This window comes from Passer domesticus, chromosome 5, assembly GCF_036417665.1.
Source record: "Passer domesticus isolate bPasDom1 chromosome 5, bPasDom1.hap1, whole genome shotgun sequence".
Classification (NCBI taxonomy): Eukaryota; Metazoa; Chordata; class Aves; order Passeriformes; family Passeridae; genus Passer; species Passer domesticus.
In genome coordinates, this window is record NC_087478.1 from 47,573,161 (window position 1) to 47,598,506 (window position 25,346).

The window sequence follows — 25,346 nt, forward strand, 5'->3', positions numbered from 1 at the left end:
GAATCCTAGGATGGTTTGGGCTGGCAGGGACCTTAAGAGATCATCACCCCCTGCCACTGTCAGGAACACCATCCACTAGAGCAAGTAGCTCAAAGTTCCATCCAACCTGTCCTTTAACACTTCCAGTGATGGGGCATCCAGAACTTCTTTGTGCCATCTGTTCCAGTACCTCACCACCTTCATGGTGAAGAACTTCCTTGTATCTAAGCTTAATCTCCCCTCTTTCAGTACATCATCCCAAGCCCAAACAAATATTTCCAGTACTGTTCTGTATGCATCGATTAGTGCATCCAGGATTTGGTTCCAAATGAAAGTTAACTCAGTTTGTCCAATTACCAACTTGAACAACTCTCCCTCTGGCTTTAGACTTTTTTCTGAATTCCTCATGCCAACCTGCAGGGTTGTTGCACTGCCTTCCTCCAAAGGGATTTCTTGAATAGCTCAAAGAGTAACTGCTTGGCTCTCATTTGTCCCTCAAGGACTTCCTTATCCTCAAAAAAATCTGTTTCAAGATCTTTTTGAGGGGGGGTATGAGGAGGATACAGCAAAATGAGAGACTGTGACAACACTTTGCCACTAACATGGTAAAATCTAAGCACAGCCTTTTATTGTGTCCTCAACTACTGCATAGCATTTCTCATAGGCAGATGGCATTCCTGTAGTGAAATATCTGTATGGCAAAAGGAGGTTGCCTGTTTCTGGTTTGGATGAAAAACAACCTGATGTTGAATACAAGTTTAATGGCATAGCTAGGGTATAAAGAAAATGGTACATTTCATATTTCAAGCTATGTCTGTCACATGCTTGCCTGCAGGCATGGTTATTTTTCTGCAGTAGAATACTTCCACTTTTTTTTTTTCAGGGAAAAAGCCACTTTCTTCTTTCCTTTCTATTGGTACAGTTGCAATTTTAAGCACTAAGTGCTTATTTTTCACTAGTTCAGTCCATCCAGGTTTAAAAGACAAGCACAAGTCCAGGCTTTTATGAAGGATGTATCATCCACCTTCTACTAAGCCTAAAAACCTAGAGCTGAACCCCTCTTGCCCACAGAAGGCACTGTAGGCCATGATGCAGCTCACAAAAGCACAGCCCAAGCAAACACAAATAACTCACGTTTGAGGTTGTGATGGGTCATCTCCCAGAGAAACGCTCTCCCCTTGGATTTCGTTGAAGCACTTCTCACAGAAATGATACCTGTCAGCAAGAAGGCCATATTTGGGTGAACTGCTCCGTCCACACAACACAGCCCAAGTCAAGCAACGGAGCCACCAATCACAGCAGGCCAAGGAAGGGACAGGAGCAGAGAGCAGGTCATCAACGGCGACAAGGATATTCAATGATGCAGATTTATGGGCCCCACATTGTGTTTGGTTGGTTTGGTTTTTTGGTTTGGATTTTTTTTTTGCGCAATCAAAGCCAAGTGCAGACAATGACAAGCATGAAGGAGAAATTAAAAAAATAACACACACACAAACAAAGAAATGGGGGTTTGCAGGACAAAAACAAAAACATAGAAGCAAGACAAGACAACACAAAGCAGAAAGCCAAGGCAAAGCACAGATTAGCATTAAATCTCTCAAATGGGTTCACAAGCAGCAAACGATAAAAACAAATTAGAGTATTCCATTTTAGCATACCCATACCCTCTTCATTTTAATAATCCATGCCACGTACAGCAAAGAATTAAAATGAGACAGGGGAAAGAGCAGAAGGAAGGAGGAACTGCTACTCTGACTTGTACATCAGCACAGCAGTTCTGTTGGGAGGAGGATCTGCAGGAGATCAATGGAAGAGAGGTAGTCTTCCATCTTAAATGTGTAAATGCTAAAAGATCACAGAATTCTCTCCCAGTTGAAAGGAAAAGCTAAATACCAGAAACTTCAGGAACAATAAAATCTGTCCTTAAAATTCTTACAGGCTAACAGAACTGTAAAAATCCATGTTAACTAACATTAACTAGACACATAATGTTCTACATGGATATGACTCTGCCATAGCCCAGTCTGCACACAGAACAGTCCAGCCATCACTACAGTAAGCATTACAGAGAAAGATTTCATTTGTCCTTCAATTAAATAGAGATTAATTCAAGATTCTACCCTAGCCTTCAAAAATGTTCTAAAGCTGTGGCTTCTCCATTATAAGACATGCTAATTGAGTGCACAAGAAAACTAAAAATAGAAATAAAAAAACTTGAACAAGTTCATTATAAAGCCACACTAATCTATGTTATTAGCAACTGTTAGGCTAAAAAGACAAGTCTCAACCTCCTTTCCCAGTTTTCATCTGAGATAATGCAGAGAACAGTACTTCTGGAATTATACATTTCAATCTATAGATATATGCATCTGTATACATGATGTAATCTCCAAGTCACACATAGGCACCTGTTACAAACATGCCCTTCTAACATTTGCAAACACGTCAAATGTCAGATTCCTGAGCAACAGTCTTTTGGTTCATCTAGTATTTGCCTATGGACGAGCAGAAGATACTGACATGACATGACAAGCTCTACTCTACATGCAAGTCTACAACTGCAGTAGCTATTGTGGGGTATTACAGGACTGAAGAAGCAGGAGAAGCTTAAAAAACACAATTTGCTGCTATAAACCTTTATGAAGTTTTAAAAGGTTAAGATGTAACTTGTATAATCTTTGATTGCTTTCATCTGACCAGGTGCTTAAAGAAACTAAAATTCTTGGAAAATTTTGGCTTTCAGGTAAAATCCTTCATGTTTTTGTCGTTCTGGTTTGTTTTGGGGCTGTTTTTTTTGTTTGTTTGAGGTTTTGGAATGAATGGAGAGCAGGAACTAAATAAATTGATGGATCTTGGAGTTATGCAATTCTCTGCTCTAATAGGTTAATTCTGATGACAGGCAAGGGAATTGGGAATGTTAAAACCTGTGTTTGCCTGTTTCTTCCTGCCTCACTTCCCCAGAGATGACCTTCAGAGATGACTAGCAAGAAACCTCCTTTCAGAAGTCAAGTAAGTTTAAATCCTTTAATAAACTCCAAGTAAAAAAGGATACTCAAAAGAGCTGCAGAAGGGCCAGCATTTTACAGAGCTACTGATAGCTACTGCCAAGACAATTCCCTTTAAGAAACTTTGTGAGAAAAAGCAAGCATCAATCTGCTGAAGATCTGAACACACAGATCTTCCAGTTAAGATGTGCAATACAGAAGTAAGTTTGCTCTTTGGCATTAAAATCACAAGATAAACCAAAGACCAAATGCTCACAAGACATATTGCCAAAACCTATATGTATTATGAGCATTAATACACCTTCTGCATAGTCTGCTCAGTGTTCTGCATGAAAAATACTGCTGCACAGTAGGAAGTAAAAGCAAGACTTGTACATATGATTTGCAGGTAATTGAAGATTTAATTAAATGCAGGATCAAAATGTAGTAAGACATCACATTTCTGCAAACAAAGGAGGGAAGAGCAAAGGCTGCAGTGAACTTCTGCTCAAAGAAATAATTATTAGCACACAAGGCAAACTATTCAAGAGCACTTCCAGCAAAAAATTTTATCTTAAAACATAAAGGTGTACACATATAAAGAGGGTGTCTATGTAAATACATGCATGCCTGTAACAGATTGATTGCAGCATGCACAAAACTGCATCAGCTGAGTTTTCCTTACCTGTTCTGGTAACTGTAGTAAGTGGCATCTCGAGGGATGGTGCATAGCTGTTTGCCATAGCAACACAAAGTCTGTGGCGAGAACTCCAACTGCAAAGAGGAATGGGTTCCCTTAGTACTCACACATTTTCACTTGCTCTCCATGGGAAGCAAGTGTGACCCAGACAGTGAACACTTCCACCTTACTCTGTGCACAGATCTCTCTGTACAGCAAAGTGTACAAAGTGCTAGTCACAAAAGACCTTGAGTGGGCTGTTATTCTCAAGTTAACTCTTCTCCAAAGAGAAAGCACATCAAAACAAGGGAAACAGAATTTCAATACACAGTGAAATACAGAACTTCTGAAGGAATAAAAACACACCTGTTTAATTTGCAATAGCAAAAGTTTGTCCTAAACAAAATAAGCCTTCTGTTGCTGGCTGTTTTCCCCCAAGGGCTTACATACAAATAGATTATTTAAGGACTAGATAGAATTAGAAGATCCACAAAATGCTCAAATTCAATTATTCAGGATTGCTACATCCTGGTAAACTTTAGAAATTTTTGACACACCATAACCAATAACAACTGCAACTGCTATATTTTACCCCTTCAGTTCAAGGAAGCAAGAAACAGACTGAAGATATTTTACTTTCTTACCTTTCTTCCACAGCAATAACCAAGGCTCTGCATAACTGGGTCAATTTCTTGCTCAAACACCTCTGCCAGTTTGGAACAGTACTTGTATACCCGGGATGTTTTGCGGTTATACAACCAGGCATTATTGAACATGAGCCAGATGTCATCTACATACTGCCATGGCTCCTGATACTGTCCTGTGTCCAGCTTTCTCTTGATAGTAGAGAGATCCATGGGGTTCTTCACTATGTCAAAATAATCCTGCAAGAAAAGGCAGCACATCAAAACTCTCCTAGAGAACTATGTTGTAATCTGACAGCATGTGCATTCTCAGCCTATAAATTCTCATCAAGAAAAACAGGTTCCTCCCTGACTTGATTGTCAAACTGCTTGTCACACACAGAATGCAATCCCTAAGTAACACCATATAGTTCCCCAGTGCTTTCTTTTCATTATTCCTTTATTTCTCAGGTGCTGTTGCTCATTCATAACTAATGAAATCAAGTCACTCTAATTTTAATCAGCAAAACAAGTATTACAAATAGTAGAAAATGCCAATGTTTTTGCAGTCATAGTGATCCAAATACTTGCACAAGAACATTATTATAAAGTGACTGTTTTCAGTAGCCCAGAAAACCTAACAAAAAAACCCCCAACTTTATGATAAAGCTTATGTCTCTAAAGAATGCCTTTTTCCAATCCACCATTGATTACAGTGCAACATCTACAAAAGTCTGCAGAATGACAGTCAACTGAAAGCTTGTTAAAAATATTAGCAAGTGTATAAATGCTTGCAATACAGGAGGCCTTGAAATTTTGCAGCATCTGCCTTAAACCCCCCACAGCAATAGCAAATTACTCTTTCAGGCAAAAAACATAGCCTGAAGCACCTAAAAAGGACTTCTACATCTATGTATTTGTTTGTATTTTGTAAACTTGTGTGGTCAATTCAGAGAGTTTAAAAACACAGATCCCTGAATGATAGTTGTCTTCTCAAGACAACTCTAAAACAAGCAGAAAATTTAATGTAAACAAACCTCTAACTTAAATTGTTTCTTCCTTTCCTATAACAAATAACAATCATTAATGGACATTTTAAGTGGGTTTTATCTGCCTAATTTCCCACATCTTTAGAAAAGATTTACACATGATGAAGAACAATTATGAAATTCAGCAAGAAGAGCACCACAACATGAAGCAACAACCATAAAAAGGTCATACAGCCCTGGGGTTCTGTTGGTAAATCATTCCAGTGCATGCTATATCTGCTTATTTAGCAAAAGGAACACAGAACAAAACAAACTTCCCCAAGTCAGACCTTGTATGTTCCACTGCCTAAGTTAAACCTCTCCAAACACATTAATATGAAGACGTTAAGAAGACAGATATAAGCTGCTCTCAAACAGCTATGTCAGAATACAGTAGTTTTGAATCAAAACCAGGAAATTATCTTGCTAAGACACTCACAGGAATTCCTAGTAGTTGAGGATCCACAGGCTGTCGAAATGGAAGAGACTCCGGATCCTGACGGTAAAGTGCCTCCAGTGTTGGCATAAGTGCCTGCCGCAACTCTTCTGGCTTGAAAACTTTGGAAAACAATCAACGTTAGAAAGATAGCAGAAAGAGCTGGAAGGAAGAAACCTGCTAGAAAATGTGATGTCTGTGGAAAAAGACAGACAGTGGGTTTAAGGTACTTAAGCATGGCTTGTTTATCCTCTGCAGCACTGAGTCCCAAGGAGGATATTAAAATGATCACCTGAAGAAAAGGCAATCATAAGATGGCATTGATGAGTAGAGATGGTTCACATTCCAGACACATTCCCTCTTGGAGGCCCCAAGAAAAAAAATTGTCTAGAGAATCTGTAACTGAGTATTTCAAATCTCCATTGTATTGACAATTTTACTATGGCTTAGTGTCTAACTCTAAAGGCTTAAAGAACTTGCCCAAAGCCAATTATAAGCACATGTATTATTAGATATTTTTGTCCAAAAGCCACAAGGAACAATCCATATAAGTACCACATAATCCACTAAGTACCAAAAAGGAAAGCCCAGTTTTTTTTTCCTCTGCAGAGATTTCTCTAGGGAGATGCAGTGAATTTAAGTAAAAACAGTCTTTCTGCTTACTTTTTTTCTTAGACTGCCCAGCTGCTGGAGAAGACTGAGTTGCTGGAGTAGTAGGTCTTTCTTCCCCCTCTGGTACTTCAGTCTTAATTTCAGGTTTCTTCTCTTCTTGCTCCATTGGGTCTGGTTTACATTCCTCCACGACTGGCTCTACTTTAGCCTGGAAAGCAGTTTGGAGCCTGTCACTTAAATCTACTGGTCACCCATCCACATTTCTGTCCTTTAAACCTATCGGTCATGCTGCCCACCCACTCTTTTATCTCCTTTGTAGTCAAAACTGGCCTAAAACGTGAGCAAATGTGTTCGAAGAATGCATCTTCAAACACTGCATAGCAGCATTGATGAGCTGCTAACGAGTTCTGAGCTGCAAGGAGACACACGGGTGGCTCTTCAGGCAGTTCTAACAGCCTCTCATACAGCAGAGCTGCCAGGATGATGCGACTGGCAGCCACACTCCCGGCTGTCCTCAGTGACAAGTTGTCAAAGCCCAGTAAAGCAGCCCATCATGTACATATAGAATCATTTAGGTTGGAAAAGACCTTTAAGATTAAGTCTAATATTAATGTGGCACTGCCCAGTCCACTGCTATGCCACATCCTAAAGTACCACCTCTCCACATCATCTAAACACTTCCATGAATGGTGACTCAACCACTTCCCTGGACAGCCTGTTCAAATGCTTGATAACCCTTTCAGTGAAGAAACTTTTCCTAATATCCAATCTAAACCTCCACTGGCACAACCTGAAGCCATTTCCCCTCCTGCTGGTATCTGCTATTTTAACAGCTGTAGGACTGACCCGAGTGCACCCTCACACTGGCATTTACCAAAGCAAAGCTTCATAGCAACCACATTATAATGGTCCTTTCTGTGGCCACTGACTTCTAGTACCACAATTTCACCAGAAAACAGACCCTTCTTTAGGAATAAGACAAAAAACAACACACAAATCTGCAGCAGCAGCTGAAGGTAGCACCTACAGCTCTCACTGAATTCTGAAAGGAATGACAGAAAGCATCCAGCAGTACTGGATGAAGGTATTCTACCCAACATCTAGTCAATAATCTCACCTCAGATTTCTCCTCCATTTGCAGCTCTGTTTGTTCTGGTTCCCCTTCATCTGCTTTAATCTCCATTTTCACTTCCTGCAAGGGTGGCTGCTGCTGTTCTGGAACAGTCTGCTGAGAGTTCACCTCTGTGCTGCTGGTGGATGGGGGGTTGGATACCTGCCCATCAATGCTCACAGCTGGCTGTGAAAGCTGAAGGAACAAACACATTACAAAGTGGTTTCTAATGAACCTATTTTCCTTTTCTGATCTGTGTTTTACCTATGCTACATTTCCATGGAATTTAAAAGCACTCTAGTCCTTCTATTTGTTTTTCTGAATAATACAGTGGTCCCACAACCTCAGCTATTGGAAAACATGTATCAGAGGCATGCACTAGAAGGCCTTGTCTACAGAAAACGGCATTGTTTCCTCTATAGTATAAGTACTATGCATATGTTAAAGTAACCAAAAACCTCACCCGTGTTTCAAAGTGAATTTCAAAACATGTACAAGAATTCTGTAAAACACTTCCTCTCTGGAAACAGCAGATGATCTACAGACTTGATGAAAAAAGTTTACTCCCCAAATACAAAAAACCCCCTATTTTAATATTAAACATGCCAGGAGCACACAACAGACAACGAAACCTTACACACAAACATTTGCAGGGAAAGCACAATAAAGTATTTCCTTACAGGTGTTGTGGGGTGCTGAGGTTGCAGCGGTGCTGTTGGTGTGGGAACAGAGGCAGTCGTGCTCTGCTGTGACAAGGGCTGCTGCTGTTGCTCTGCAGAAGGGGTGACTGGAACCGGAGGCTGGACTTGTGGAGGCAGCTGTGCCTGTGGAGGCGTTGGAGTCTGCCTTTGAGGGGGGTGCATAGTTTGGGACTGCGGTCCAGGTGGCATTGCCTGAGGAGCAGGTGTGGGGGCAGCGGTGGCAGCAGCTGCTGCCGCCTGCTGTTGCTGTGATCCCAAGCCTGGGGGCGTGTGGTGAGGTGTTGGGGTTCGGCTAGGTACCGGAGAAGGAGAATTTTGGTGCATGGGAGGCTGTGGAAGAGGTGGGCAGTGAATATGGCTCCCTTGAGAACCTGGAGCCATTGCAGGAGAGTTCACAGGACAGGAAGCGCTGGTCATTTGTGCCTGTGGGAAAACAGGTACACATATGCAGTGATTTGGAATAGAAAAGCAAGAGAAATGACTGTCAAATGTCTGCTTTCCCACTGCGTACTTTAAAAACGTGACAAACCATCTGCTTCACTTATAAACTTTCAAAAGCAGAAATGGTCTCCTTGATTTATTTTGTTCTACACAAACATAAGGCTGTTTTATAGTTGATTCATCTCTCTTAGAGAAGTTTCAATAGAATAACATATACTTGTTGATACACTTAAAGAATGGCACACCTACACACTCCCGGCTCGCAAAACATTTCTTTCTAAACTGCAGATTTGTACATCCTGAATATGGGACAATGCACCACAGTGAAAAACTGCATTCAAACACAGTGTGCACCCATGCCTCCACCCCCAAGATTAGAAACTGAATTTATCATCACAAATAAGTACAGCTGTAACTCTACCATTATAAAATTACAAAAAAAAAATGTATTGGTCAAGATAAAAAACTAACTCCACAATAATCTTGCCTGCAAACTAGGAAGAAGCATCAATGAGAAGCAAACTGACGTTCCCTACTTCTTCCTGGCCTGAAAGGTTCTTGCTGAAAAGGGAGAGGGAGAGGACAGAAAGGAAACTGCTAGACTGTAAGTTCAGATCTTCAGTAGAGATAACCCTCTTAATCCCCCAGAGGCAGCACCACACAGGCCTGGACAGACATGCCTTTTTATGACTTATTCTACCACCTCTTAATTTCTCAGGCTCTGCTGCTTCACTGTTCAGCAAGAGAATCTTAAGTACTGCATGCTGAGTCACAATTTCTTCTTTGTTCCATAAAAACAAACCTAAAACAGTTCCTCTCTAACACCTAAATTTAAGCCTGAGAACAAGTCAACAATATTTCACCCTTGCCATTCCCAGTGCTACAACAGGAAAATGAAAAGTCTTGATAAATTAATTTAGTTGATTTTAATTCTAAAAGTCTCTCAAGGAAACAAGCTGTTCTCCACTACTACAAACTGAACAATCATAACCAGTTTATGACAAAGGTCACTGACACCACGTCAAGAAATCAGCAACTTACTTGAGATACTGGTGTCTGATTGCCAGGCTGAGTCATAGGCATGCTCGCTGTGTTCATTCCCGGGGAAGAAGCAGGGAACTGAGTCTGTTGCAGAAATTGATTCTGACCAGAAGGCTGGCCAACTCCTGGTTGCTGCATACGTGAAGGAAATCCCATCTGGTGGAAAAGAAAGCAACTCATTTCACACAATGTGCATACACCTTCATAACATTTTCCAAAAAAAGAGAAAACAACAAAACAAAAAAATAAAAACATTTATCTTGTTGTAGAAGTTGATGCTTGCCACTTATCTGTAGGATACAACGTAAAAAGCCTGCTTATAGCTGCCCCCAAAAGACAGAATTTATGATGATTTCTCTTGAAAGCTAAGTAAAAGGATATTGATTTCAGATTGGGACTGTGACTTAAGATTCATTTTAGTTCCTTGTTTTAACAATGCAACAAAAAGCCACTTCCAATTATTTTTTAGGCAATTTTTACCACAAATATCTAAAGATTTACTATATACCAGGCAGATCTTAGAAGAGAAGCAGAAGACAGAAACCAAAGGGCCAAGAGAATGAAGAAGTTGATTTATTTGCAAATTTCTTTTATTTATTGATTTTATGGAAACCACAGACAAGAGAAGCAAGCCTGTGAACTCAACCCTGGAGGGAAGGCACACTGACCTGGTTCATGGCCCCGGCCTGACTTAGCTGTCCAGGGTGCTGAAGAGGAGGGGTTTGTCGGGGTCCCATCGGTGACAGCTGCATGTTCATCTGGCCAAACTGATTCATTCCTGTGAATTTGTGCCAAAAAAACACGTGTAAACAAAGTCCTGAAATCTTCTTTAGGCACCATGCAATATTTGGAGAAGAAATGCTGTTTCTTTGATTTTGCTTTCCAGCAACCAGCCTCCAATCAAATATTGTCTTCTATTAACTAGTTACATGAAATAATTTTAAACAGTGTTCAAGTTACCTACTCTTTCAGAATACAGACCAGCTTTTCCCCACTCCAGACATCTGTTTCCACTGTTATTAGAACTCTAAGTTTGAGAACTACTGTAACACATGACAAACACTGATTGTCACACCTGCTGCTGAAGATCAACTTTCCACAGAGAGTTGCATTATTTATGTGTTAGAAATATTATGTGTTAGAAATTCGCTTACTGAATCTCAAACTGTATCTTAACTTCAAGTACTTTGCATGTTGGCTATAACACATCTAACAAAGGTTCTGCCATTTTTTTCTGAGCAGTAATTCTCACCACATTCCCTCTGCCTCCAACATGTCCTCACCTGAGCTGGCTGGGCTCACCATGTTTGACTGATTCCACCATCCTATGCACACATGATCAGAAATTCCAAAAGCATCAAGCTCTTTATTTAACAAAGCAGCAGCTAATGTGCAGCTCACAATCACAAGACAAAATGCTACCAGAGATAGTGTTTTCTATTTATTGTATAATTATGTACGAATTATGCAATATAGATAGCTATTTTCTTAACCAAATGTAAAAACTGCACATGATACAAGGTCTCTGATGCTTCAGTAAGAGCTGTCCAAATCCAAGATTCCTTTAAAAATCTTTAAAAATTCCTTTAAAAACTCTTTAAAATTAGCAAATTTTCTTCAAATATTTACCTGTCTGTGCCTGCATGCGATTCATCATCTGGTTTGGCACATTGGCACGTATCAGGGTTGGGTCAGGAAGAGGACCATCTGCAAAAAAAGACATTGAAAAAAGATAGTATTATTCAGAAGACCACCAGGATTTATCCACCAAACATTTTAGTGAGAATTATATATTAAAACTAATGTATAAAGAAAGTATATACAGTATATATAAACATTATTAAAGAATCCTCAAAGTGAGGCAAACTCAAGAACTTCCTTGAAAATAGAAGTACATTCCAGTGACAGAAATATTCTCTGACTTAGTCAGCTTTCAGAAACGGGGGACAAATTTGAAGCATGTTATCAAGGTACAACAATGAACAGTAGCTCACAAACAAGTCAGGTACCCATGAACAGCAAAATGGTCACCACACTACTGAAATGACACAGGATTTCCTGCACCAGGTGATCAGCAACCCAAAGGTTCTTACTTGCAGACATTCCTGGCTGTGGCTGTCCCATATTGGGCCCTTGATTCATGGGAGCTTGTGGCATGCCTGGAGCACTTGGGATCATGTTTTGCTTCTGCAGCCTGGTTCTTCGTTTCTCCTCCAACTCTTTCTGAATCTTGTAGATCTTCTCTGCTAGCAAGTGATAGTACTCTGCCTGTTGGGGAGGAATAAAAGCCAAGAAAGGAGATGAGACACACATTAGGAAAAGGCAACTGGTCCCAGTGATTCAAACTTGCAAAGCAGCCTTAGACACACATTTTTGGTTTGGGGTGGGAGGTGTCTTCCCCTTTGCAGGGACTATCAGACAGACAGGAGGGGGAAAAGGGGCAATGCTAAGGGCACTGCTCTCAATTATCAGACCAATACCAGATATTTATCTTGTGTCCACCACTTCTCTGGGACAATCACAGTGAAGAGCTTCAACATTGCCTTGGGGGACTGTGACAAGTCTCAGGCACAGCACATGTCAACTCCTGGCACACCCAGGCAGCAGCCTTCAACTGGTTGGTTCCTAGATCCCATCCAGTAGCCCCTTAACACTTGTTTCCTCAGCTTGGAAATTCTATCTGTGCTTTCATTCCTCTTCCTCCCAGTCAGCATAGGATCAAGGTAGAAATACACAGATCTAGACAACAGGGGCTGGCATCTCACCCTGCTGTTTGCTGATTCATACATATCCCCTTCCACCTTCCGAGCATATGCCACCAGATTCTCCATACGTCGATCCTTCAGTGCTGCAGGGTCAGGAGTAGGAAATATGGCTTGGACTCTGAGCAGGAAGAAAAAAAATATTAAAGAAATGCATGCAAGTGATTAGAATGCTTCCAGACCATTATTAACCCCAGTGGTTTGAACACAAAGCAGCAAGCAAATTTGCTGACAGACTGCAGCTACTGCTACTTCTTCCAGGGGCAGTAGATGTTTGTAGATGCCTTGAGCATGGAGTGAGAAATTTCCAAGACAACAGCCCCAAACCAGCAGATCCAGCTCCATCTTTTGGCTTCTGCTTTCCCTTCTCCATGCATCCTGACAAAACTCACTCCTTGGCCCTCTAGCTCCGCAAGTCAGGCTTCCTACTGCAACCCCTCTGCCTCCAATACACCTCTGGGGCAGCAGCTCACCTAACAGGAGATAGTTTTGATATTAGCTACTCACAATTTATGAACAAGGTGGTTTCGGAGATCCTGAGTAATGTCTTCATGCCACTGCTTTCGAATTCCCGTATTGGATGGTTGAGCTGTTGGCATGGCTCCCAAACTGGCAACATTGGCGCTTTCACTCATCATGGGGCTTCAAAAACAGAGCAAGAATTGAGTGTGAAAGTCTAGCCCCAGCTTAATCATCTTACAGTCATGGCCTCTTTTAGAATAATGTTAGGACAAAGTGCTAGTTCAGCCATTCCCTAATCAATGGACAAACTGCAGAAATAGTTGCACACACACACACCAAACAACGCAGTGAAAGTACATGCTGTTCTACCCAAGGACTTGGAAAACTGCAACAAAAGCTACAAAATCCAAAGGGAGAGATAGCCATCAATGGCATTTACTCCACTGTTTATGCAAGAAGTGCCATGAGATCAAAACAAAATCACTGGGGTACAAAGGATTCAAACTTACTTTTGAGAATTCATGGTTGAATGTAACATTGAGTCAGGCAGCAGATTAGGAGGTTGAACCCCTACTCCTCCATTCACTCCCATTGGATTTGCACCTAGAAGACAGAAGAATACAGAAAAAATGAAGAGCCCATTTACCACACAAAATGAGTAACTGTTCAGCAATAACAAGGGTTTAGACTTCCAAGTACTTGGACTTTTGTGAAGGGAATTTAATTATCCATTGCTGTCTTTACCCCCCTTTCTTTTACAAATTTAGAAAAAGCCCAAAACCCAACACTGGTGACCTCCAAGTGAAGCATCAATCCCATTACTCCTCTGCACATCTTCCTGAACTTACCAGCAAACAAGTGATTTCAATTTGCTGCAAATATTATGTTCCAGAGTCCTTTCCTGTAATTCTCTAATGAAAGAGTCCAACCACTTCTGCTTTTTTGTTTAGAAGCAGTTGGGTATTTTTTAATTCAGAATCTTGGGATATATATTCACAGTGGCTTCAAAAACTTAAAACACCAGCTACCACCTACATCAGTTAAGGTCCTTTCTCACTCACTACATACTTAATGATCCTACTTCTAACTCCAATGCTTGTAAGAAGGAAAATCTGACAATCCTTTGCAGGAAACACCTCTAATTTGTTGCGTAACAAAATCTGGTTTTCTGAATCATACCCAATCTTAATCACCATAAAAATTGCCTGTTTTCTTCACACACTACAGTTACCTCTCAATTAGTAAAGAAAAATGCAGTATATTTCTGTCTGGAGCTTCCAAACACATCATTTTGTGAAGCTGCAAGTACCATGAAAACCATTACCAAGCTTCATGTGTATTTAGGACATTTGAATCCTACAGAATCTATATTTCAAGCAAAATTACACACTGCATACAGGAGAAGCTCACTGAAATTAAGTATATCGAGCCTAATACATACCCCTAATATCACAACCAAGTACTTAACTGATTTTTCACAAATCTGTTCCAAATCTCCTTTCCTTTAGTCCTTTTCTTCCTCCCAAATCCTCTTTGTCATCTGAAAGCACACTGGCGTGCAAGACAACAGTCAACCTTTACCTTAACTCTCCCTTTTTCAACTGTCAAAGCCCACCACTTGTTTGAACAACTTAGGACTACATCTTTTCACATACCAGTGCTCATCAAATCCTGCTATTTCTCCTAAACAAGCCCTGTTGTCCTGTAGGCCATGACCTGGGAATTCCTATCTCACCTGTTGTAATTCCCTCCTCAGCTACCCACTCCTAATAAGGCAGAACCAGTCAAACATGGTGGAAAACTACATCTACACTATCCATGCTTGTCCTTTCTACATTAAGCTGTAGTTCTTCACACTCCAAGACCTTTTTCAATTCCATTTCACTGGATTTTCTTAGCAGTTGTACAAAGAATGCCCACTGTTCTGCAAGGAATGCACAGACGAAACACTGTCTATAAGTAATTATGTACATAAAAAAAAAATTTTTGCTTCAGAAAAGACTCTAAGGCACAATAGAAAATCATATTATTTAAATCTAATTGTTTTAAGACTAAGCTCTCAGGAATCTTGTCCTTTACTCTGTTTTCAAAGGTAAGGTACACTAGAAGTAAAGTTAAAACTTGCAGTCACATGCAATCTGTGAGGGCAAATCATCTCATTAAAATCTACTCTACCCAGCAGCCTTTTCCTGAGTACTCAGGAGCAGCATTCCCTTTGCAGAGCAAAGTAGCAGTTGGTTTCAGGCTGCAGTTTGTGTGTTTCTGCACCAATCTCTCATTCTGCACACAAGCTTCTCCTGGGACACACAGGCACCACCACTACAATCCCATACGAGCCTGTGACAAATCACTACCAGCTCCTCTTTCCTCTTTTCCGCTAAAAAAGCCACATCTACTTATGCAACTCAAGCAAACAGCTAAGAGTGAGAAAAGCTCCAGTGATGTAATCTCAAATTATCAAACTTAGATTTGGTGGTTAAAGATGACTTCATTTGACATAATTTATGGCCAGGTTATGATTAAGTGCTCTTTGAATTTAAATTGTTACCTAATCCTACGATGCTGCTATAAGCCACTTAGACAATTTAGTGCTATGTGAGATCACATGACAGGATTCAAGGAGGATGTCAGTTATTTACTATTCTTCATTTCTTAAACTTTACATATCTGAGATACAAATATAAAATGCTGAAATCTGAGTGACAGGGAAGTATCCCTGAATGCTGGCATTCCAATGCCTGTATATCCAATTAAAAACTCCCCAACAGTCTGAAATTTGCATTACAGTACAATTATAAAGAAAAAAAAAGCCTTGAAAAATTATCATTTTTACAAAGAAACTAGTTTTTCCAGAGAATTTGTTTTCCAGGAGAAGGGCACCTGGGCCCTCTAATGTTCCTGTTCCACTGAGTAAGTTGCTATTTCAAGTCTAAAATATCACAAAGCCCTACCTTTTGCAAATTATCTAGCAGTATTAAGCTAGTAGGTTGAGAAAATTTGCATTAGATGTAGCATGGGGAAGTTGCCTGCAGTTTGCATTTTAACACTAACAGATAAACTTACTCATAGGATTCATAGGGCGCAGGCTCTGGGGTGACTGTCCCTGTTGCTGATTCTTCACTTGAGCCTGGGGCTGTGTCTGCATCTGGTTGCCTTGATAGGTCAGTCCGAGGGCTGCGTAGGCTCTCTCGATGGAGCTGGGGTCTATCTGACTGGTAGTGTTAATGCTGGGCGTTGTCTGCTGCCCCACGCCCACTGAGCCGGTATTGGCAAGTCCCACCGCAGCTCCGCCCAGCAGCGCTGCGAGAGAGAGACACACACGGAGTTAGAGAGAGCAGGAGGCAGCCAGAGGCCCACCAATACAGGGACAGACAGAGTGCACTGGCTGCTCAGAGCTAAAACATCTCCTTCTGGAAGCATGCAGGGAACAGATCTGAAAAGCCCGTCACGAAACAGAGAGACAAATTTTGACCCAACCAGCCAATTCAACATGCTGTTTTTTCCCTTTGGGCTGCTCAGAGGAAATCCCACTCTCAAGTATTTAGGACACATCTGCTTGCTTCAAACTGAAAACAGAGGCACACCATGTCACAGAGGTGAAAGGCAGAACTGTACATACAGTTTTCCACCAGCCATTGTAACACCTTTTCTGCCCTTTTTGTTTTTTGGGTTTTTTTTAGTTTTCTTAAACCAAGAAATAACTCACATTAGTCATAAGAGGCTACATAAGGGAGGAAATGAACCCCATACAGGTAACACAATGACAAAAATCTGGCCAAACATTTTGTCAGAGAGACCAAGGGGACACAAGGAGAAAGGGGAAGTGACATCTGATGCAAACAAAGAATGAAGAAAAGAACCAAGTATCGGGGCTGAAATGACACTATGTGCGTGCGCGCGCACATCTGTCTCCAGAAACCGTCCAGCTGGAAGAAGCAGCAATGAAAAGACAACCATTTGGCTGAGAGAGCTGTGATTTGTTTCACCCTTACCCATACGTTTCTTCTTGATAGAAAAATACAATAAAGTTAGAAAGCTTTCATAAACACTAGCAATCAAAGCCAGAAAAATACTCTGAGATTAAAACAAGAGAAAAATCACATTAACATGTTCCCAGGTTTGAAAGCATCACCACCACCATCTAGGTACAAGAAAGTTTAACTCTCAACATGCATTTTATGGTTTATTCAACACACAGAATTCCCCAGTAGACTTACATTGCTGATTTCTTTTGTCCCCAGCATTTTTGAGGGGCAAACATACAGGACAATCGTGTCTTGTACAATTCTTCCAGTGCGAGATGATTTGTCGGGAAGATGCGCAATGTGCCACTGACAAAGAGAAGAAATGAAAAGCATTTACAAACTGCTCCCAGTATCTCCACATGGTCATCATAAACTGGGTAGAGAGCAGCATTTTCTCTCAGTGCACACACCTATATCTACAGAAGCCAATAAAGTATTATTTGAAGTAGTTCAGCACTCACTAGCCCTGAAAATGTAGCCCGATTTCTTCTAGCAGTATTGGCTCAACCAAAGCCTAGTCGAAAACCCCATGTGATACACCCAAGCCTACGTCTCCACGTCTTGAAGGATAACTGCATCTAGCTCAGGTACCAGGCAGACTGTGCCAAGCAACTGAGATGTCAACAACTGGCACAATCCAGATGAGACAAGGCAGATTATATTTTAGTGGGACAGAGAGAGGTTGCAAGTGCCAGTAGCAGTCAAATTCATGGCTTGGAATTGCTCAAGATTCATCTCTTCTGTTTAAGAAAGACAGGTAGACTCCTATTTGCAGATTCCCGGCTTATGCCTACCTTTAAAAAAAGGCAGAATCTAAAAGGTTTTACCATGAGTTACAAAGTTAGGCAAAAGATTTTTACTCCTCTCTTTGTTGTATCTTGTCCCCTCTAACTTGCCTAAACTTTAGAGGCTCAGAAGTTGCTTACAATTCCCCGTCTTAAGCAAATAAGACAGAATTTCTTTAACTTATTTCCCAAGTCACCCACTAGTCCATCTCTTTCTAGGAGCCCTTCTCCATCCTAAAACGTCGACCACATTTACATAACCACTCCCCCACTTACCTTGGCAAGATTTGCCCGCCTGACAGTGTGTCATGTGGTTCAAGACATTCTTCATGGTTCGGCAATGCGGGAGGTTGCACTGGCGCACCTCCCCGTTGGCCTGCTCTCGGCGCTGACACTTGTGAGCATGCAAGAGGAGAACGAGCTGCTGCTGAATGAGTTTGCGCTTCTCTGGATCTGCTGTCGGTGCTCCAGACCCCATTCCTTGAGAAGCTGCCGGCCCCATCCCAGCTTGCTGCACCTGGGGAGCCTGCTGCTGGCCCTGAAGGAGGTGAAAAACAAATTCCTGGAAATAAATCTATTTCTGAAAATAATTTATTTAGCAAGTCAACAGCAATATAAGAGAAAGTCCAATAAGATAACTACTACTACTACATTCTCCGATTAAGGAAACAGCCCACCTATGTGTAGTTCTGGAGGACTCATTTAAAATGCCCCTTAGCAACAGTGCTGGCAATTCTCTTGCCAGCCACAAATTTGTCCTCATATCACTCTATTAGTCCTAGCCCTTGCCTTATCAATAGCCAGCAGACCTTTGCACATGCTCACAGGTTAATTTGCAGTGCTAGACCAACCAGAAAATATTAATAGTGTTTAGATCTCAAATCTTATTTTGGATGCTAAAAGTTGCATCCACAATTCTTGCATTAATGGAAGAAAGCACATTTTAGAATGAAAAGGGCTTTCCCTCTCAGTAGAAGGTATCTCAAGTTGAGTGCTCCTAGAAAAGGAGAATGAAAGACAAGTTCTGGGAAGCTTTTAACCTTTTTCCATCAGCAAACTTGCACATAAGCATTCAAAATAAGCATCTCCTACTCTCTGCTAGAGATGAAGCACAGCTTCAGCATAATAAACACCACAGAACTAATGTCAGGTATGGCAACATCTAGTTTGTCTTCTCTGCTTCTGTTTATTTGTTCAGAACTCTCTGTATTCCTTTCAGGTGACATTTGAGGAATACTCAAATAAGAGAGGCTCAGGTACTCTATGTTGCTTGAATCACTACAGTTTAACAGACTTCAGATTCTAATTGACTCTTCAGGTTCTACAGGATGTTTCTGGAGATCACCAGATCTTTAGACCAGAGCTACCTGATTTCTAAACCCCAGCTACCATATAGCCTTTGATTACTAGTATTAACCTTTCATTTTACAAGGTGACTTCACCAATTAGTCAGGCTCTGTGGATGTTCCAATATCACCATAACTGTCTTGTTTGCAGCCTGGCATTCTAAATGGCAGCTGAGACAGCAACAACTTCAAGTTCCTATGTTCAGCTAGGCACTAGCTTAAAAAGTTACATGCTCTGCACTGAACACAAACTGGACTGCTGGGGTTCTGAACAACTTTTGGCTGCTTTTTTATTGATTCGTACAACCAACCTGTTTGCTTGTCTTCCAATGTTTCACACTCAACTAAAAAAAAATATTAAATAAAACTCACAGGATGGAGCTCCTCTTAATTTTAAGATACTAAAGTTAAGTGGAAATGGTTTTTCAGCAACAGTTAGTAAGATCAATAGACAGACCCTCCCAGGGGGTATGTGGGAGTGAAATTTGAAACAGGGAGAAACACAAGCTATATCCAGAAAAACGAATTTGTTTCCTAAATTTAAAACAAACAAATATATATATGAAAGAAAAGCCCACTAAGCCATGTTGCATGTCATACCCCTGACCAATTTAAACCTTGAAAATGAGGCATCAGCTTTAAGCTCAAGCCAGAGAATCTAACGTTAAGGCATGTGGTGAGGCACTGGCTTTACAAGCTTGGGTCATCCATTTTTCCCACCATTCTTACTTCCCCTTTCCTTAAGTCCTGCTGCAATAAGAGTGGAGGCAAAAGGGAAAGGTACCAAGGCTACTCCAGTTGCCAGGGAAACACCTCCAGCATCAGGACTGTTGTGCATGTTCCTGTATTTCACAAGAATGAACACACAGCTGGGGTTTCTAAGCCCTAGCACAGGTAATGCCTGTTTGAAAAGGGACACCTCTCTTAACCAAAAACATCAGCAAGTACAAGCAGGAAAACAACTTCCAGACAGAGATACTCTGAGGAGAAGGGGCCCAATACAGCAACAGCAAAAGAAAGGATGGGACAGGAGAGGAGAGGTGTCCAAACAGGTTACAAAGCTCATTTCAATTAAGGAGCTCCATTACATTTTCCCTGTTAACAGGGTTTGAAGGCCAAAGAGTGGAGATGCACAACTCAGCCCTCTCCCTCATATCAGTGTTAGGGCTTGAATCAAGTGTGTTCTGTGTGGATTCCAAGCACATATTCACCCTGGGTAATACAGCAGCAAAAAACTTACAATGTGGCAAGACCAGAGCATATTGCTCCTCTTTACCACAACATTTTTATGTATACACCTTTCATTCTACTTACCATGTTAGGCATGCCTGCCCCAGGAACTGGCTTCTTGTCCATTGGAAACTGTGGTAAGCTATTCTGCAGTCCAGCTTTATTCTGCATCTGAGGGCCAAGTCCACTGGCTCCAATCTGCTGCCCAGTATTTTGAGTATAGGGCTGACCATAAGGGCTGGGATTGCTCATCATTCCCATCTAGGAATTAAAATGATAAGGTGTTCAAGTAAGATAGTTTAAGTTCACAATGTATAAGGCAGATTTATACTTCAGAGAAGCAAGATGATCACAGCCACGAGCTGGCTGCAATGCAACACTGATCCACATGCTTCCCCTGCTCCTTCATGTTCACAGATTTACTCATCACACAACATTACCTTCTCAACTAGACAGTTCCTGTAAACACAACAAAGCCAAGATAGCAACGTTTGAGATCTGACAGGACAGAAGTGGCCTGATTATTTCTTTACAAAATATTTTCAACAGATTTCTCATTTCACCTTTGTGAATTCTACAAATTTTGCAAATTTGTACCATGGACTAGGTAATTGTTCCAGACTTGAGTTCTCCTCTCTACACTTGTGCAGACTCCAAATGGAGACAAACACCACCTTCATTCATATCAGCACAGTTTATCCCAAAAACATCCTATCCAACTGCTAGCACTCCCACAGCTTGTCTCCAGACAGGCACAAAAATGCATGTCTGCACTATCAGTACACAAATATTTTCAATTTAAGAATACACCACAGTAATAGGTAACACCTCACAGTCACACCAATTCATTTGCAGTGCTAGAGGTCAAAGGAGAGGACAGGTAGAAAGTCTGCACACAAAACAAATCTACTAAACCATTCACCCACAGGGGAAACAGATTCATGTTTCATACAAGCCATATGCATATTCAACAGTTCTAGCACACCAGAATATACTGTTTGTTGTCTTGGAACACCCAGAACCTAAAGAACAAGCAACAATCTTGCCAATAAAGTGTTTGTCTTCTCACATTTTTTTCTATTCCTTGCATTGCCATTTATTTGCCATGTGAAATTTGGCCTTCTAGGACCAAAAGAACTAGACACAGAGAACCAGAAAAATTGGAGATTTTTCTTGAGATTACCAAGTTCTCACCATTACTCAGGCAGGATCCTCAAGGAACCATAACTCAAAAACAATGGCACAAAAATACTTTAAAGAGCTGTGTTGTTTCAACTCACATTAGCATTTGACTAGACAATGTCCAGTCTCCTTGATGCTCTTTGGTTCAAAGCATTTTCCTGCATTCAAGGAAGAACATAACTCCATGGTAGGCCTGTTTCTAATCACTTCTATATTTATTCTCAAAGCATCCTCCCCTAGCAGAAACACCTTGTTTCTGCTCACCAAACTTCTTCAACCTGCACTAGAAGTAACCAACAAGCCCTGAGATTACATGCAATTAGTCACACTTCTCTTTTTCAGGCTGTAACAACCTTCAATACATTATAATAGCCTTCAGTTTGCATTTACAAAATAAGGCAAGATCAAACTCAAGCCACGTGAAAAGGAATACAAAATTCACTAAAGAAACTGCCACTTTAGACATCTGATATGCACAAGTGAATTCACTTGAGGACAGCCCCCCTCCTCCACACATAAGCAATAACCATAATCACACAGCAGTAATTCATTAGAGAGCAATGAAAAGAATCTCTACACATGGCAGAAAAACAAACTATGTAATGATCAAGCAGAATTAAAAGCCTTCCTTCCCACTGCCATGTCTCGACCACAATGAATCCACCTATGGTGACCAATGAAGTACTTGCTGCCAAAACCAGGACAGGCCAGACCCAAAGCCTTCCTCCTTCTCCCTCAGACTGGTAAAATCTTATGTGCAAGTTAAGGCAAAGGGAGAAGAAAAGCATAAGGAGTCAGCAAACACACTTGCAGAAATATTCCCCATCGTCACTGCCGCCTCAAATTGACAAGCGGGTTTTCAAGGCTCAGTGAGGCCCTGACAGTGAGAATTAGTCCCTTAAGAAAACAAGCCATGTTTTCCTGTAAGATAGCCTTATCCCTTTGGGGGAATCTCAAAACTCCAGAGAGAGTTTTGAAAGCAAGGACATCCCCAAAACCATAAATTTCTGAGCAAAGCTTCCAAGTTCATTAACAATCACAGCTCCCAAAGTCAGCTGACATGTGAGACTACACCAAAGCACCGACAAGCCGGCCATTACTACCACCAGCCCCCTTTGACTTCTGTAACTTAGGCTGCTATCAGCCTTAAAAAACAAAAAACAAACCAAACACTCAGAATTAAAGGCTGAAGGCACATTTTCACAACTTGGTGTCACAAAGAGAAATCAAGACATCCAACTCTGACAACTGGAGACTTCACACACTGATATCAAAGGGTTCAGAATAACTGTGGCCTTGTGAGCCAGCTCTGTCCTGACTACATGGCAAGAAACTCAAACCTAGACTTAAAAAGGACACTTTTGCTATGTCACCCAAAACAACTTTCTAATGAAACTCACAGATGAGATTTCACCAAGCCAATCAACATTTATATTTGCAACAAAGCTGAACGCAAACTTTATGTGAAGCTTCTGACTTTTTCAAATTACTCATCAAGTTGGCTCACCACAAGGATCCCTGATGCTTTCTTGAGCATCAGCCACTGGCACTGCCTGGGGTGCAGGACCAGCCCCCTCCAACAAGGCTCTCTCCATGGCAGAAACAGAGGGCTCCCCATCCCCTCCACCCTGCTCTGCCTGGCAGCAGAAGACCACATGCCCAGCTCAGCCTAGCTGATCCTTACAGGGGTAATACTTTCCCATTTCAGATTACAGGAGAGGCAAAGACCTGAGAAGCTCAGGCCAGGCTTACAGGCAAGCACACCAAACTGACTCCAAGTCAGACACTTAAGCAACACTTAACATGCTAAAAACCAAACTCTTCAGGGTGTCCCTGAACAAATCAGCAGCCATTACTTGATCCAGGTGAGACTGACACCTGCCAGATCCTCAGATGAACCTCACAGCAAAGCCCCCAGTTCTGCCATCACAGACTAACCTGACACCAACCACCTGCATGCAACCCTAGACTGAGTCAAGAGAAATTTGGGAGATTCTCCACCTGGCACAAGGTGGTCTTGTGATCCTGCACAAGAAGCAGAAGCATGCTCATGTTATGTGCTGTGACATGTTAGAAACATGAATAAAAGAAAACATGTAACAGGAAGAAATGTATGGCCTCATGACTACAGAATGAAGATCAAAATCCTGTAGAATTATTTCAGTAGGCAACAACCAGAAAGACTGACACACAATTCATCAGCACAGTAATGTTCTATGGAAGGGGACAGATAAACAAGTGCAGAAGAACCAGCCAAAGAATGGTGTTAGTACCACTGCATAAGAGAAGTACAAGGCTTCATCTGCAATAGAATGCAAAAACATACATGGCTTAATCATAGCTACAAGTCATCAAGTACAACCTCCATTTACTCTTCCTGGCCACCACTTTCTTTCACTGCCCTTCCTACTTCTCTTCATAGTCATCTAAAGGTTTTCTTCCTCCCCTCACCTCACAGCTTCCACTTAATTTCATCACATATGCAAGAACTTGCACACAAGGAAGAACAGACAGAAGTCCAATCCACAGTAAAGAAGAAGAAAACAAGGAAGATCATTAAACAAGGAAGATCATTAAAGATAATCTCAAATGATTCTACCTTTTACATACACAATAGAAAACGACTTTTCTGCATGCAGGGGAAGCAGGGGCTGTCAATACCAGAATGGTGAAAGGTGGGTATCTCTCACCATGGATGACATGAGTTCAGAAAACATTCTAGTTTACAAGCAGCATCAGACAGGGCTGTTCAGGTACTCCCCCCATCTAAGAGGAGTAACTACAAAAGCAGAGAAATTCCCCAAGGTTTTATTCTAATGCTATGAAACGCAAGCATCTTCAGTTCAGAAGAAGGTCAAGTGACTAACTCTGCTTCTAGTTTACTGTTAATACCATAGAACACAAATTGAAAAGGAATACCTGCTATATAAGTAGCTATATAAGTATGGACACAGATATTGCAAATATTCTACCATTTCTCTGTAAGAACAACTGCATCATTAACATTCTCATATTTGAAAGACAGCTAGATATCAGCATTAGTACTGAACTGTGACCAGCTTTTAGATTTGCAAAGATAACTATAAGCATGGAGAAGTAAACAAACAGAATTAAGTTTTCATAACATTCTTTCAAAGAATCCAGAATTCACAGTATCAACTATGCATATCTTTATCAGGGAAAATGCAGTGCATGGACTAGTTTGAGGCTGTACTGATGATATCTAGTATCTTTCCATAGCCACAGGTTCACAAGTGAAAGTTAATTAACTTTCCCCAAACAGGAAATTTAGTTTAAGTAAATTCCAGATGGGTCTTTAAAACAAAGAATTTACTGTACAACACTTCCTAGTGCCATTCTACTGACTGGTAGAGCGTTACCGAACTCAACCATACCCAAACTACATTTTGCCAGTGGTGTCTGCTGCATTATTTTCAATGACTGTTATTGATTTTTTTTTATTTGCACTTAACTGCACAGTATTTTAAGATGCCTATTTCAAGACACGAGCATTATGTCGCTGTTATTTCTGCAAGAAACTCCCCATGCCACTCCAGAAACTTAGACTCACTGCTTCATTTTTCCCTCATAAACAAACATTCCTCTCTTACTCTGGTGCAAAGTGAGCAATTATTCTTTTTTTCCACCTCAGTTTACCAAAGAAGAGAAAGGCAAGGACTGGAACTCACACTGCCCTTCAAATGGATTAAAGGACTTGATCATATGGTATGCTCAGTCACAGACTGAACAGTATGGATACAATTACCTATTGAATCAAAGAGCTACGGAAAAACAGAAAGGCAACCAAGAATACTGACCACCTATCTAAAATGAGAGACTGAATGTGCTAACACTAAGAAATATATGATACTTTTATTTTTTTAATTTAATTTCACAATTTGAGGCTGACGTCTTCAAT

General features: G+C 41.0%; 1 protein-coding gene across 1 annotated transcript in view; it reads right to left on the reverse strand.

The window, feature by feature from the left end:
- The window catches only part of EP300 (E1A binding protein p300), a 61,997-nt gene that overhangs the window by 16,553 nt on the left and 20,098 nt on the right, over positions 1-25,346 (reverse strand). The window contains exons 3-20 of the mRNA XM_064420122.1: positions 20,330-20,506; positions 17,946-18,207; positions 17,077-17,190; positions 15,923-16,159; positions 13,369-13,462; positions 12,905-13,039; positions 12,401-12,518; positions 11,729-11,903; positions 11,265-11,342; positions 10,304-10,413; positions 9,636-9,791; positions 8,133-8,576; positions 7,459-7,647; positions 6,393-6,549; positions 5,733-5,851; positions 4,287-4,526; positions 3,649-3,737; positions 1,114-1,194 (exon numbers count right to left, since the gene is read on the reverse strand). Of these exons, the coding sequence (XP_064276192.1) occupies positions 1,114-1,194; positions 3,649-3,737; positions 4,287-4,526; positions 5,733-5,851; positions 6,393-6,549; positions 7,459-7,647; positions 8,133-8,576; positions 9,636-9,791; positions 10,304-10,413; positions 11,265-11,342; positions 11,729-11,903; positions 12,401-12,518; positions 12,905-13,039; positions 13,369-13,462; positions 15,923-16,159; positions 17,077-17,190; positions 17,946-18,207; positions 20,330-20,506 (2,975 nt within the window). The remainder of the gene's footprint in view (positions 1-1,113; positions 1,195-3,648; positions 3,738-4,286; positions 4,527-5,732; positions 5,852-6,392; positions 6,550-7,458; positions 7,648-8,132; positions 8,577-9,635; positions 9,792-10,303; positions 10,414-11,264; positions 11,343-11,728; positions 11,904-12,400; positions 12,519-12,904; positions 13,040-13,368; positions 13,463-15,922; positions 16,160-17,076; positions 17,191-17,945; positions 18,208-20,329; positions 20,507-25,346) is intronic.